Below are 13,029 nucleotides of genomic sequence, written 5' to 3'. Positions count from 1 at the left end.
ACATTTGTGTCAAAGGGGGGGGGGGGGGGAGGGGAGGGAAGGATGTGTTTTGTGCAAGCAATGAATTACCTAAATGGCCATCAAACTATTTGTATCTCTTTAAAAGGGCAGAGAGGTCTGTCACTAGAGGTCAAACTCATAGCTTGCTTTAAAACAATAAAGTGCATGGAGAATGGTCCATGGATATTGAATATGCACAATGAACTTGCAGCAGCTTCTCAATAACATACAAACTGTAGAATGTAGTAGGTGAATTACACAGAGCTGCTACGTAAATATAACCTGTAATACTTTGAGGCCATTTTGCATACATGAAGTAACATGGGTGTATTTGTTAATGGATGAAAAATATAGTTTGTTTTCAATAAACCTCCACCAAGTTTGTTTGGTTATATATTATCACAAGGAGTCTCAGGAATAAAACATTGTGATCAATCGTAGCTCCAAATATCTTAACCCTCTCATTGATTATTTGCCCTTTTTTCAGGAAATTGGGTTTCTTTGTTTCCATTTTATAACTTTTAACAAAATATTCTCTAAAATTTACAGCTTCTAGCTTTCCAACAATATATCCTATGTCTGTCTTGACATTGATTTGATTTGATTTGATTTGATTTATTTATTTCTGTTTGATTTTCTTTTTCTTTTGCATTTTTACAAATATATAATAAACAAACATTGCAAATGACAAATATATTGAAAAATGTTGGTAAGATTGGTTTGCATGATAAACAGTGTTCAATGATGTAAAAAGACTTTGTAATGAGAGGGATAATATAACTCTAACTGCTTGGAAGTCAACTTGTGTTACAAGTTTGGAGCTGCATTAAATCACAATCTTTATGCCAGAAGTCCCAATTTTAGTTCCACCACAAACATTAATGTCAAATAGTTTCCTGGTGAGAAGTTAAAGATCATAAATATAAATAGATGTTGTCCTTTGGAAATGTTATAATGATGATTGTTTTTAGAAGCTATTTCTATATATCCCATGGTGAGGCTAAGTCTAAGTCTGGGATGAATTCAAGTGAACATAAATGAAATACCAAAAGGCCTGATGGGGAGTGCTCCTTTTTCGTCATTTTCTCTGACCCAAGTAGTTGTGTTTCAGGCAAACTCTATAAAAAGCATGCAAACAAAAAGTTCACACAAATATTAGTTCTTCAAATTCACATTAAACAAAGAGAAACAAAAACAAACAAAATGCATTTTCAATAAAATCAAACAAACAACAAAGAGAAGGGCACAAGAAGAACAAACCTGTGAGTGATGTATGAACAGGTCTGGTGTCAAAAGGAATTTATACTCTATGGATATCTAGCTCTACATTATGCATACATCAGTATCAAACAAGGGGTCTACTAAAGGATTAGGGTGAAGCTACAGACAACTACTCAACCGGAGTGTTGGCTCAGTCAGTAGAGCGTCCACCTCACAACCGGGAGGTCGTGGGTTCGAACCCCGGCCGCGTCATACCAAAAGATGTTAAAAGATGGGAGTTGTTGCTACCTTGTTTGGCATTCAACAATAAGGGATAGAGCAACGTCGATCTGGCGCTGCTCAGTGGCTGCGGGCTCACGATCAATTGGGCAAAAAGAATTTCCGTTTCGGTTTAATAAAATTTGGAGTGGACTATTAGGATATTATTATTATTATTATTATTATAACTATTTAGTGTGCTACTTAGGGATGATATTGAGGTTGAACGTGTACTTTTCTCTTGCTTTTAAACGCAGTTCATTGAGAGTTGAAATGATTTCTCTGTCAAATAATGAGAGTAAGATCTAGGTACATGGCAATTATTGTCATGTTATAACTCTCCTACTTGCTTTCATAAAAGCATGTGTACTCCTCACAGACTGCATTAAGCCATTTCAAACTTGCATGTGAAATGTCTGGTATCTTTTTAATATCAATAAGGGGATATTAATGAGGAACCTGAGGAACAATCAAAATAAATTCCCAAGGTTTGTATAAACTTTAAGTAATGAGCTCACTATAACATGTACCTTCATAAATCCACTTTTAGATCAAGGAGTCAATCAATAGTGTAAATAAATGATATATAAATCTGTTTTTACTAAACCTAAAGGGAAAAGGGATGTTTCCCAAGCTTTCACTTTGGATTTACATGAATTTCTTTCAGCAGAGTGTTTGTATCTTCCCTCTAGGCTACATACACTGTAAGCTTAGAAGATGACAAGCTTCCAATTACTACTTCCTTTCATTATGGTGAAGCTAACATATAGACTAATTGTTCTTGGTACAAAATAGAAATGATAAAATAAAGTAATGTGTGAGTCAAACCTATTCATGTATACACACATCCGCATACAGGGGTGTACATGGTTTGACTGACACAATCACTGTATTTTCAAGTCAAAGTAACATGGATCCATTTACATGTGGCTAAAATGTACATGTACATGTACATGTTCATTTACATGTAAGTCAATTGTCAAAACAAATTTGAGATTGCAGTGCGATGAGTAACTGGTTAGTGGCTTTCCATTGGTGACTGCGTATACAAAGACAATTAAAAAACAACACATGCTGCAGGCGCAAACAGAAACTATTGATTTGTTCTGACAATTAACAAAATTTGCCTTCCGCCAACCGGTAATAGAGTTTTCAGAATTCAACCCTCACACTTATCAATTAAACACCAGCACTTCCATTCTACTTTAATCAAAGGTTTTTTTTACACATGCAACTGCTGGTATGAGGGTATGATCAAGGTCAATTAAATACTGGTAGGCAATTATCTTTTTTTCTTCTTCTTTCTTTCTTTCTAATACATGCACTTTATGTCAATGAGATGTTTTGGGAAGGATTTGACATGAAAAATTATAAAATGGTAAGAAAAGGCATAACCAGTTTGGACATTTGTGAAATTATGGACCGGTAGGCAGAAAGCAAAATATTTGTGTTCTATTCCCGTTCTCTCTTATCTTAATGGCATAATGCACAGAGGCAGAACTATAAATGTGAACATATATTACTTCATGTAATACACAAGAAACTATTATAAGTTTACCTCTATTTTCAATAGCTCCCTTGAGTCTCCTCTACACAAAACCAACTAGTGCTAAATATTCTAACCATCTAATGGTAACAAAATATCTACTTGTATACCGGTACAGTAAGACAGTATACCAAACACCAATAGCAAGAGACATACAAATAATGCATGCAGAAAAGCCTTCACTACAACTTCCACACAATACAAAACACCAAACTAAAACTAGAAGCAACAGATAAAAGAATCTAATCCTTGCCCCACCTTGGCAAATGAAAGACAGATTGGTTGTTCTATCTCCATCCCCCCCCCCAAAAAAAAAAAAAAAATGTTAAAAATAAAGCATAATGAAAGGAATGCATATATTGCAAACCTCATAATGACTCATAAAACTGGGGAAACTACAATTTTTTTCAAGGGAATTTAAAAAAAAACGAATGCTCATTGAAAATATGATACTCATTTGAAGAAAAACAGGGATATTTAATCACATACCTTGGGTGAGCCTATCTGTAATACATTGCAAAGGAAGGGTTAAAGGGTAGATCTAGCTACAGGGTCTCTTGTATATCATCTTCCTAGAACTAGAAAGGAGTCTACAAGAAGTGAACACCTTTAGTTCGTACCCTCCTTTGGTTTTATTGAACAACTGCTTACATATACGTTTCATCTGCTTGAAGCAAGCAAGAAGAAGCAGATGATACATGTATGTAGGTAGTTGGACAATGAAAACAAACAAGTTACAAAGCCTACTATCACATCAACAGAACAGTATGGACATATCTACTTCATGACTTATTTCTTACTGAGAAAGTGATCAACAGTTTTAGAATTTCTTCCAATGGTAACTTTGTTCAGCAAGAGTGGTCTAATTTCATAATTTGGCTTTCATTCATCCCTTTACATTTTGCATGTTTTTGCAGAGTAGGGCCTTTTGTGGCTTAAAGCTTCGGAAAAATATTTTTTGCACTGGCAAGATATCTTTGTGAATGAACTAGAAGTAGTAAATATAGATCCATACTGTTTTTCTATGACCTTCACTAAGTATTAGGAGGAGTTTGGGGACTACAGCTAGGCTACATGTATCTGTATCTGCACAAATCTAAATGACAATGCTGCAAAGGAATGAGGAAAAGGTGGCAATCTGCAAGCTTGATGTTTTTACTCACATCTGCACGACTCTCAAGTATTTAATTAATATTCACTTGACAGCTTTCTCAAAGACTCTTTGATATACTTCTTTGGCTGGATACAATATCATTTGAAATAGAAATGGTACATACACGGTACCAACCAATATCTAAATGGCTCATAACATGACTGTAATAGTCCTCCAACAAACTTTGACAAGTTGTATTCCCTATTAAAGAGCTGTAGTATGTAGTGCTACGGTTCATCCAAAATGTGCGGATTGGCAAGCATATTAAAACCAAACTGCCCCCTCTAAAATTACAGTATTTCAGTCTATATGGCATCTTTTCTAATTGGTTTAATCAATAACAAGGCAAGTTCTCTGAACACCAAGTAGCCTTTCACTAAAAAGTGTCATCTACTCTAATTGTTAGTACTAGTCAAAATGTTTAAGAATTTATGAGAGCATACAAAGAGCAGCACACAACTCAGTGCAGAAGCTGTGTATGTATCTTGCAGATATAATAATGTATGCCAAGAGTCAGTGAGTCAGTGTTATTAATGCCATTCTGGCTCCTAGCAGACATTAGCAACATGTAAGGAGTGTTAAAGAATACTCAAAAGTGGTAAAATACAAAAAGGGAAGGGAAAACAAGAATGGTAAAACAAAAAGTGTGAAAACAAAGCAAACAAAAAACGTCTATGAAACTCACACTGGAGGTATGTTCTGGATCAACCACCTGGAGCAAACAAACAAACCATCTCATCAATATTCAGACATTCAAAATCATCTCATGAATATTCAGACTGTAAATGTTACCTCATTAAAAGCATGCACGATCTCCTGTATGTTATGAACTAGACTGTTTAAGTTACGTGGGGATGATGAAAGCATGGCAGAATGGCACAATGCAAACTGCAATTTAATCCCATGCACCTGAGTGTAGGGTGTGAGCAAGAAGGATGTAAATACTGTATACACTTAACACCTTCTAGTTCTCAGCCAATGATTTTAGGTGCATTTGATGTCTATAGGCTTTTTAAGGCTGACCAATCTGATAAATGGACTTGTCCTTGCAATACTATGAATGTGATAAAACATACAGACTTGGGAGTTTTATTCACACTTGTTGTACTGCCTGCGTGTGCAGCATTATGGCATACACATTAAGTTGTATGTCAATTGCAAAAGTCTTCTGAGTCAGTGTGGTACAGAACAAGAGTTATCAAATTAATTTGGCGTTACAAGAAATCAACAAACATGCATACACCAACTCTGACATGAGAAAATATTTAAATATGACGATGGGTATGTTCATGTTCATTTTTGTTTTCCTAAATACAATAACCATAAGAACATTCCAGCTAGGTGATATTATTTTTTTCTGTCAACGAATTGTGTTTTCTCTTTCAGAGTTTTCTGAAAACAAATACATGTACTAAATTATAATGCTTTATGCACCTCATCTCACTGAGATATACATACATGACTACTACAAATGTTTCACTTCCCCAGTATAGGTATCCATTTGTGCCCCAGCATACTTGTTTTCTGCTTTATAGCAAAATACACTCCTTTTGATAATACCTTCCAGAACAAACAGGCCTTCAAACGATTACTTAGAAAATATTAATAATCAGACAAATTAATCAATATATCATACTGTCTAAAGGTATTAAGACCTCAAATAGCCCGGCCTTTTTAGGGTTAAAAACAAGGAAATAAATAGTCCAAATTAATAATCTTAACATCATACCAGTCATTTTTCACAGAACCCCCCCCCCCCCCCAAACCAAAGACACAGTCAGTCTCTTACCCGTGAAAGGTCAAAGGTGAACTCCATGGTGCGACCTGGTAGCTCTTTGCGATGGTCCAGGGCCAGAGAGACTACCCTGTTGTGATGGTCACTAAGGGATGGAGGCTTGACCAGTGAAGAGGACTTGGACACAGCTACTTTGAGGATGTTGAGAGAATCCTGCCAGTGCACGCCCTATAGTGGTCAAGAACAGATTCATGTACATGTATGTATATCATGGTCAAATTAGTCACATCAAAATCCTTCATAAAAGAATAAAGGTGTTTGTTCATTTTGTAACTGCTAGTAAATACATGCCTCCAGATGTTCACATTGAATACTCATTCATTGATGTATGACAGCTCTACTACAGAAACATTTATTCACATTTATTCCCCCTCCCATGCTCCATATTTATACAAATCTCATGTTGATTTTTTTCTATTAATAAATGTTCTATAATGTACCTTTTAATTTTGCTATAGATGTGAAAATCATCAACAAATGACTTTGTTTTTTTCTTAATGAAATGCCTAGTTTTCATCCAAAAAATTAACTACAGTTTGATATCAATGTTAGATTTCAATAGTGAAAATGAGTGAGTAATTTTACCTGGACATATTTAGCAATGACCCTTAAGAGGTTATCATTGACCTGTTGCATAGGAGCAGCCATCAGATCAATGTTATGAATGAGATGATAGACTATCTGAAGAACTGGAGATTGGTTGTTGATTGGACCCTTCTCCAACACCTGCAATTTCAAAGGCAGTTACATGTACAATTAGTTTTTTAATGTATAGATTCTAGGTTCATTTTGCATACAAACTAGCCTGATCATACATGTACCTAAGGAACACAAAATTATTATCTATCGATACAATAATGCAAAGCTATAACATGTGTCAACATTTCTTTTCACGATGGGAACACTTATAGTACAAGTTCTAATAATCATCATAACCTCCAACAACAACAACACCACCACCACCACCACCACCACCACCACCACCACCACCACCACCACCACCACCACCATCACCAGCATCACCATAAAAAATGCCACCAGTATGATCATCATGATCACCATAAAAAAAAAAAATCACCACCATCATCACCATCACAATCACCACCAATAACACCATCACAACCATTATCACCAACAACATCATCAACAACATCATCACCACCATTATCACCATCAACAACACCATCACTACCATCATCACCATCAACATCACCATCACCACCATCATCACCATCACCATCACCATCAACAACATAATCACCATCACAATCACCACCATCATTGCCATCAACAACATCCCCATAACCAAGCCCATCCTATACTTACCTCTATTAGGAATGTCATCATAGGAATGCTGAAGTGAGAGTAGGCCGTGTGTAGGTATTTGCAGACCACACCAGCCCATGCCTTGCTGTCACGATTGTACGTTCCATTCTTATACATCATTAGCACCGTGGAGAGAGGTGCCATCTTGGTGCATCGCTCCTGGCAAACCTGAATATACCAACATATCAAACAAGAAATGTAAATTGTTCATGTATGCTTCCAACATGTGATGAACTCACAGAATGTTAAAACAGTCAGACTTTTAATTCAGCGCTACTACTTCTACTACTAGAAGTAGTAGCGCCCCCAAAGGCAAGCATCGACAGGCCAATATTTCAACTCGGGGATCAACATCTTTCAACCTGTGCAGCACAGCAAAACACTAGCCACTGATCGAAGTGGACAAAGTAATCCGAACTGTGTAAGTTCATTCAGTGGGATTTGGAAGTCAAAACCCGCCCTTTACTAAAAGTTGGCCTGATTTTAGACAAAAATCAATAAAAATAGTCCTTTTTAGTTCAAAAAGTAGCTGAAATTACCATATAGTTGTTGATGGGGGTCTACATGTATCTGACCACTTTTTTTAGCATCAGGGCTCATCAATACATAGAATAGCGATGCACATCAATACCCCCTTTTTAGCCCCAAATGGAGGTAAAACCCTTTAGTCCCTCAGCACATGATACAATGCACCTACCTTGCTGATGTTGGTTGCTATTTCACAAGCGAACTTCTCCGGCTGACCAAACTTCTGGATGAGATACGGTAGTAGGGCTACCACATTGAGAGGGAAGCCAGCAGCTTGGGTGGGATCAATCACCCTCAGGTGGGTATAGGTTGTCAACTTTGACACAAGGTGAAGGGTCAGGTCATAGGTCACAGAAGAAGTAAAACCCTGCAAGAGCAGAATTGATGGGGATTAGGAAATTTCTGATGTTCATTTTTTTTCTCAGTAGAAATGAAAACGAATGGCTTTTGCAGTGTTGGTATGAAATTCAATCATGCACCACACATTTTGATCAAAAAACAAAAAAATAAATAAAAAATAATGTAACTGGTTTTGAAAAAAAATTTATCAACACTGATTGGATACAAGTTAAAATAAGCATTTTTTAAAGTTATATTAGGGTAATATGATAGTTTTATGAGATAATGCATGAAGTGACATCTCCTTCCACAAAAAAATACATGTATATGTTTTATACTTCCTCTACAAGAAGTTGTACTGAAGAAAGCCTCTCACATAAAGAAGTACATCAGAAGTGCCTTATTTTTGCCTACTATTAGATAATGATAGGATGTGGAATTTGATGGGCCTGGTTTACACTATTACCTTGAGAATGAGTGCCTGTAGTCCAGGGTAACCTTCCCATCTGAGTTGACTAAGAACTTGGTCAAGACGGCATCGAACCTCAAGACGGTCAAGAGGCAAGTACTTCAGAAGCTGCAGGAAGGAGAGAGGGGAAGGTTGGAAGTAGTGCACAGGAAAAGATAGATTGACAAGAAAAATAAGTATGAAATAGGGGGGGGGGAAGAGATATCAACATTTTTATTTGTACATGTTAAATGTTTTCTAGTATTCAACATCAATGCTATGACATTGGTCCTTGGATTCAATTACAATTCTGCCCATATTTTACACGATAAGGAGCAAAGTCCTAGTCAAAAGTTCAACACCTCAAATCATCACAAAATGAAACTTGACCTGTCTTCTTTCTGTCCCAAATCGGTTGGTACATCTCCCTATAATTATGCTTACTGGTAGTAAGTATCTCCTACATTCAGATTTATATCATCATTGTTCGATATTTCTTTTATATTGACAACACCTGCAGATAGAGTGAGCTTTCACAAACACTGGGAATACGATAAATATCTACAGACTACTATGTCACCTTTTCCAAAGCCTTGAGGGCCATCAAGAACTCAAACTCATAGTCCGATTCCAGGAGAGATACAAAGATCCAGAAGACCTGGGCTAGCATGTTGAGTCTCTCCTCAAAGATGTTCTCTCCCATGTGCTTGAGAGAGGAGCTGCTCCGAGCACGGCCTCGATGGAAACTGGACTTGTCAAGCTCGCTGGTGGTGGAGCTCCTGCCACGGTGCTCCGCATAGGCCCGCATGTCTGCTAAGAAATACAAAAGGTGGATAAACACAGTCAAGTACAATCTAAGAATGAGACAGTCATATCTCTTGGATGTTTACCAATAGTAAAGTTAAGTTAACTGGAAAGACATTGTGCAAAGATAAATGTTTGAAAAGGTTATAAAACAAGAAAAACAAGACAAATGTATTGATCATGATCACAGACTTAAATAATGTTTTACCCCTGAATCCACTTTAGGAAGAAAACAAACAACTTTGCAACAGCTTTCTTTACTCGTGCATTTAGCCATTAAGGAACTTAACATTTATAACTTATATCAAATTATCAAATATTACTTAACATTATTGTTGAACAGCTAGCCAATTCATCAAATTGCAGTTACTGTAATAGTATATTTGGAGGAAATTTCAATAGATAATGTCTACAAGGAGTACAGAGGTCATTGGGTCAAGGGTCACCTGCAGCATTGTTTCCTGGTGAGTTGACAGAAGAGGGCCCCTCCATTATCTTGGGGCGGATGCCATCATAGCTATTGGTAGGACCTATGCTGAAGAGGTTACTGGTGCTCTTACGAAACTCTGTCTTGCGCGATGTCCCAGACTTTGACCTTTCCCTGAGGTCGGTAAAGACGAGGTCTTGGGCCAGGGTGTCGATGGAGTTCTCAAGGGTGAGGAGGATCTCTGTGGCATAACCCTAGAAACAAGAAACAGTAGATCGGTATCATGAAACACCAGTCATTTAGGGGCATCAGGCCAAGTTGGAAGTGAAGAGGAAGACAAAACAAATAAATAAAGTTCATAGGATTTTTTTTTTTTTTTTTTTTGGGGGGGGGGGGGGGTTACTTCCACTGTTCCACCCCCCTCCAAATCACGTCAATGGAAGTCTTTGGACAAATGTCCAACTTAATTCCATAGCATCAGGTTCTCACAATCAAATACACGTGATTTGGTAAATGTTACACACTCAATTACACAGCTCTAAGGAGACGATTCATCTTCTAACACACCAATATAAAAAAATACCCAAATAAACGGCAAAACCATCTTCATTGTCAGAACATGATTATAGCTCTCCTCTAGACCTACCTGTACATCCTCTCCCTGATCAGCCACAGTCTCAACAAGTCTAGTCATGATGTTAGACAACATCCTGGGATTGAGTGGAGGATTCAGTGCCCGGAACATCTGTGATTGCAAAAAGTCAAAGGTCAAAATTGTCATAATGGGACTGATAAAAGAAAAAAATACAAAATAATAATGAGGCTTTAAAAAAAGGTTACAAGTCAAGGTAGAGTGACATAATAACCACCAAAAAAAAGCTGGGAACCAGTTACGGTAGATAAATACTGATTAAAAGAGTGATAAAAGAGGATTGAGAAATGTTGAAAAATGTGGCTATCAACCTCCATTCTAGAAAATGATAAATGTAGATGGAAGAATCAGACAGACATCAGGGTCTGCTGAAAATGCCATGAATGCTATGTCAGTAGGTCTGCTTCTCATTCAATAAGATACATGTAGCAAACCAGGGGGTGTTTCACAAAGATCCTAAGTTTGACTTATCTCTAAGTTGGACTTAACAATTATGGAAAGCCATTGGCGTCTTCGTAAATATTTTGTAAAAGTTATTTTTAAAGGCATAAAAATGTTCGTTCAATTAATTCATATTTTCTATTATCAAGGAGATTTCATGTTCATGGTGTGGAATTTATATTAAGTCTAAGATACTCGAATTTCTGCTTTTGAACATATTTCATTTCAAGGCTACAAATGGATCTCCACAATTTTAAAGTCCAACTTAGAGTTAAGTTCTACTTTCTACATACAGCCGCATATGTAAAAGCTTCTTGTGCGACACTGCAAATATATAAATCATATTTAGTAGTGTCTGTATTCCCCAACCTATTAATCAGTACTGCATTGCGTGTACATCAGCAATTCGTGCATTTCACAACATGTGGAGAGCCCCCTAAAAGGCGGTCACGTGATCTGAGCCCGACAGAGCTGGTTTTAGTGCGTGTAGTAAAGATACCGCCACACTCGAAGGGCTTGCGATAAGCGAAAAAACTCGTTACAAAATCTCTGATTTCTTGAATTTAAGCGCTTTTTTGGCGAAGCCGTTTTTTAAAATTGGGCTAAGCCACCGCGTGCTTTGGAAATATGGCACCGATTCCGCACTTTTGACAGCAAAATTTGGCTTTTGGGGTGGATTCTTGGAAGTGATATCGAGATTTTCTTGTACTAGTGAGTGACGCTGTGTGTAGTGCAGTGCACTGATATGTAATTTGCGTGTGTTGTGGATGTTGGTTTGATATCACGATCGGATGCATGTGTGTATGAATGGCCTGGGGTAATTCTCACGTCTTTGAGTGGTGTACATCCCCTGTGTTGTGTGTAATCACTGACCTCTGTGTGTAATGTGCATGCGTGCGCGCCGCAGGAATTGCCAACACGAAACATTGGAATAACTATGCATACGCTCGTTCTCACAGCCAACCTATAGCAACGTTCGCACAGCCATACTCGGCACTTACAATTTTAGCACAGCAAAACAAATACATATTTCCCCTTAAAAACCAGTATAAATACATTAAAAGCGTTCTACTTGGCAGCTATGTAAATAAGTCTGGGTTTTATGTAAAATTACAGCAGAAAATTCAATGTTTTTAGTTTTTACAAAATAAATATAGAAATCAAAATAAGAATTTACATTGCATGTACCTTACAAGTGAAGATGTAGATGTAACTTTGTCTCCCTGTTGTTTTACTTTTCCCTTTTGTTGATTTATTTACATTCTATGCATTACTCTGTCCCCTTTTCTATTGCCTTCCATCTTTCCGTCTCCCGATTATTGAACTATTAATCATCTCTCCTGTCGTGATTTCTTTATTTTGATTTCGTTATTATCTGTATATATTTATGTACACAGCAGTGAACAGCTTTCCGTATAATGACCAATAACAACCATCCGATTTATGTCTTTGAGACCCCTGTACCGCAAGGTCTTATGTTTTGTTACAAAACATAAGACTTCGCGGAACACAAGACCTTGCGGTACAGGGGTCTCAAACATCAGTTTATTTTCTAAGTCCTAAACAGTCCATATTATTAAAGTAAAATTAAAAACAACAGTTCATTGACTAACCCAAATCATCATTTCCCTTCAATTCCACCTTCAACCCACCCCTCCGCTTTCAAGAACACTACATGGGTCCAATCCATCCACCACTGTTAAATTATTTAGACTTGTGACCATTAAAAAAATGATTTTTTTTTTTTTTTTTTTTTTTTTTTTTTTTTTTTTTTTTTTTTTTTTTGGGGGGGGGGGGGGGGGGGGTGATCAATTGAGAGAGAAGAGCTACAAATATAGTACACCCCTCCCCATTTTTTGTTGAACTTCCATGGGTACAAGGTATTATACATGAACATACTCCTGTTTAAATTTGAGAACAAACGGACCAGTCTTTTGTATATAATTTATGAAAAAGATTTCCTATTTCTTATTTCCAATTTAAATGGTCCGTTTGCTCTAATAATTGAACAATGTTGTTCCCATGCCACATGATGGCATTGCTCTTAATAATGACAGATTTATTATGACATCATTCCCGTCACGAGTATGT

General features: G+C 37.0%; 1 protein-coding gene across 12 annotated transcripts in view; it reads right to left on the bottom strand.

The window, feature by feature from the left end:
* LOC587649 (protein furry homolog-like) overlaps positions 1 to 13,029 on the bottom strand; it is a 96,146-nt gene that overhangs the window by 22,558 nt on the left and 60,559 nt on the right. For 6 of the 12 annotated variants that reach the window (XM_030981026.1, XM_030981030.1, XM_030981031.1 and 3 more), the window contains 10 exons: positions 10,492 to 10,590; positions 9,865 to 10,099; positions 9,195 to 9,427; positions 8,633 to 8,743; positions 7,997 to 8,194; positions 7,300 to 7,467; positions 6,559 to 6,699; positions 5,968 to 6,141; positions 4,864 to 4,890; positions 1,047 to 1,118 (listed from right to left, as the gene is read on the bottom strand). In XM_030981026.1, the coding sequence (XP_030836886.1) occupies positions 1,047 to 1,118; positions 4,864 to 4,890; positions 5,968 to 6,141; positions 6,559 to 6,699; positions 7,300 to 7,467; positions 7,997 to 8,194; positions 8,633 to 8,743; positions 9,195 to 9,427; positions 9,865 to 10,099; positions 10,492 to 10,590 (1,458 nt within the window). The remainder of the gene's footprint in view (positions 1 to 1,046; positions 1,119 to 4,863; positions 4,891 to 5,967; positions 6,142 to 6,558; positions 6,700 to 7,299; positions 7,468 to 7,996; positions 8,195 to 8,632; positions 8,744 to 9,194; positions 9,428 to 9,864; positions 10,100 to 10,491; positions 10,591 to 13,029) is intronic. The other 6 variants (XM_030981035.1, XM_030981036.1, XM_030981032.1 and 3 more) reach the window with 4 other exon arrangements.

This window comes from Strongylocentrotus purpuratus, unplaced genomic scaffold (genome assembly GCF_000002235.5).
Source record: "Strongylocentrotus purpuratus isolate Spur 01 unplaced genomic scaffold, Spur_5.0 spur5_scaffold_11, whole genome shotgun sequence".
NCBI lineage: Eukaryota > Metazoa > Echinodermata > Echinoidea > Camarodonta > Strongylocentrotidae > Strongylocentrotus > Strongylocentrotus purpuratus.
Note: the sequence above shows the minus strand (reverse complement) of the source record. Positions and strands in the feature narration are given on the sequence as shown.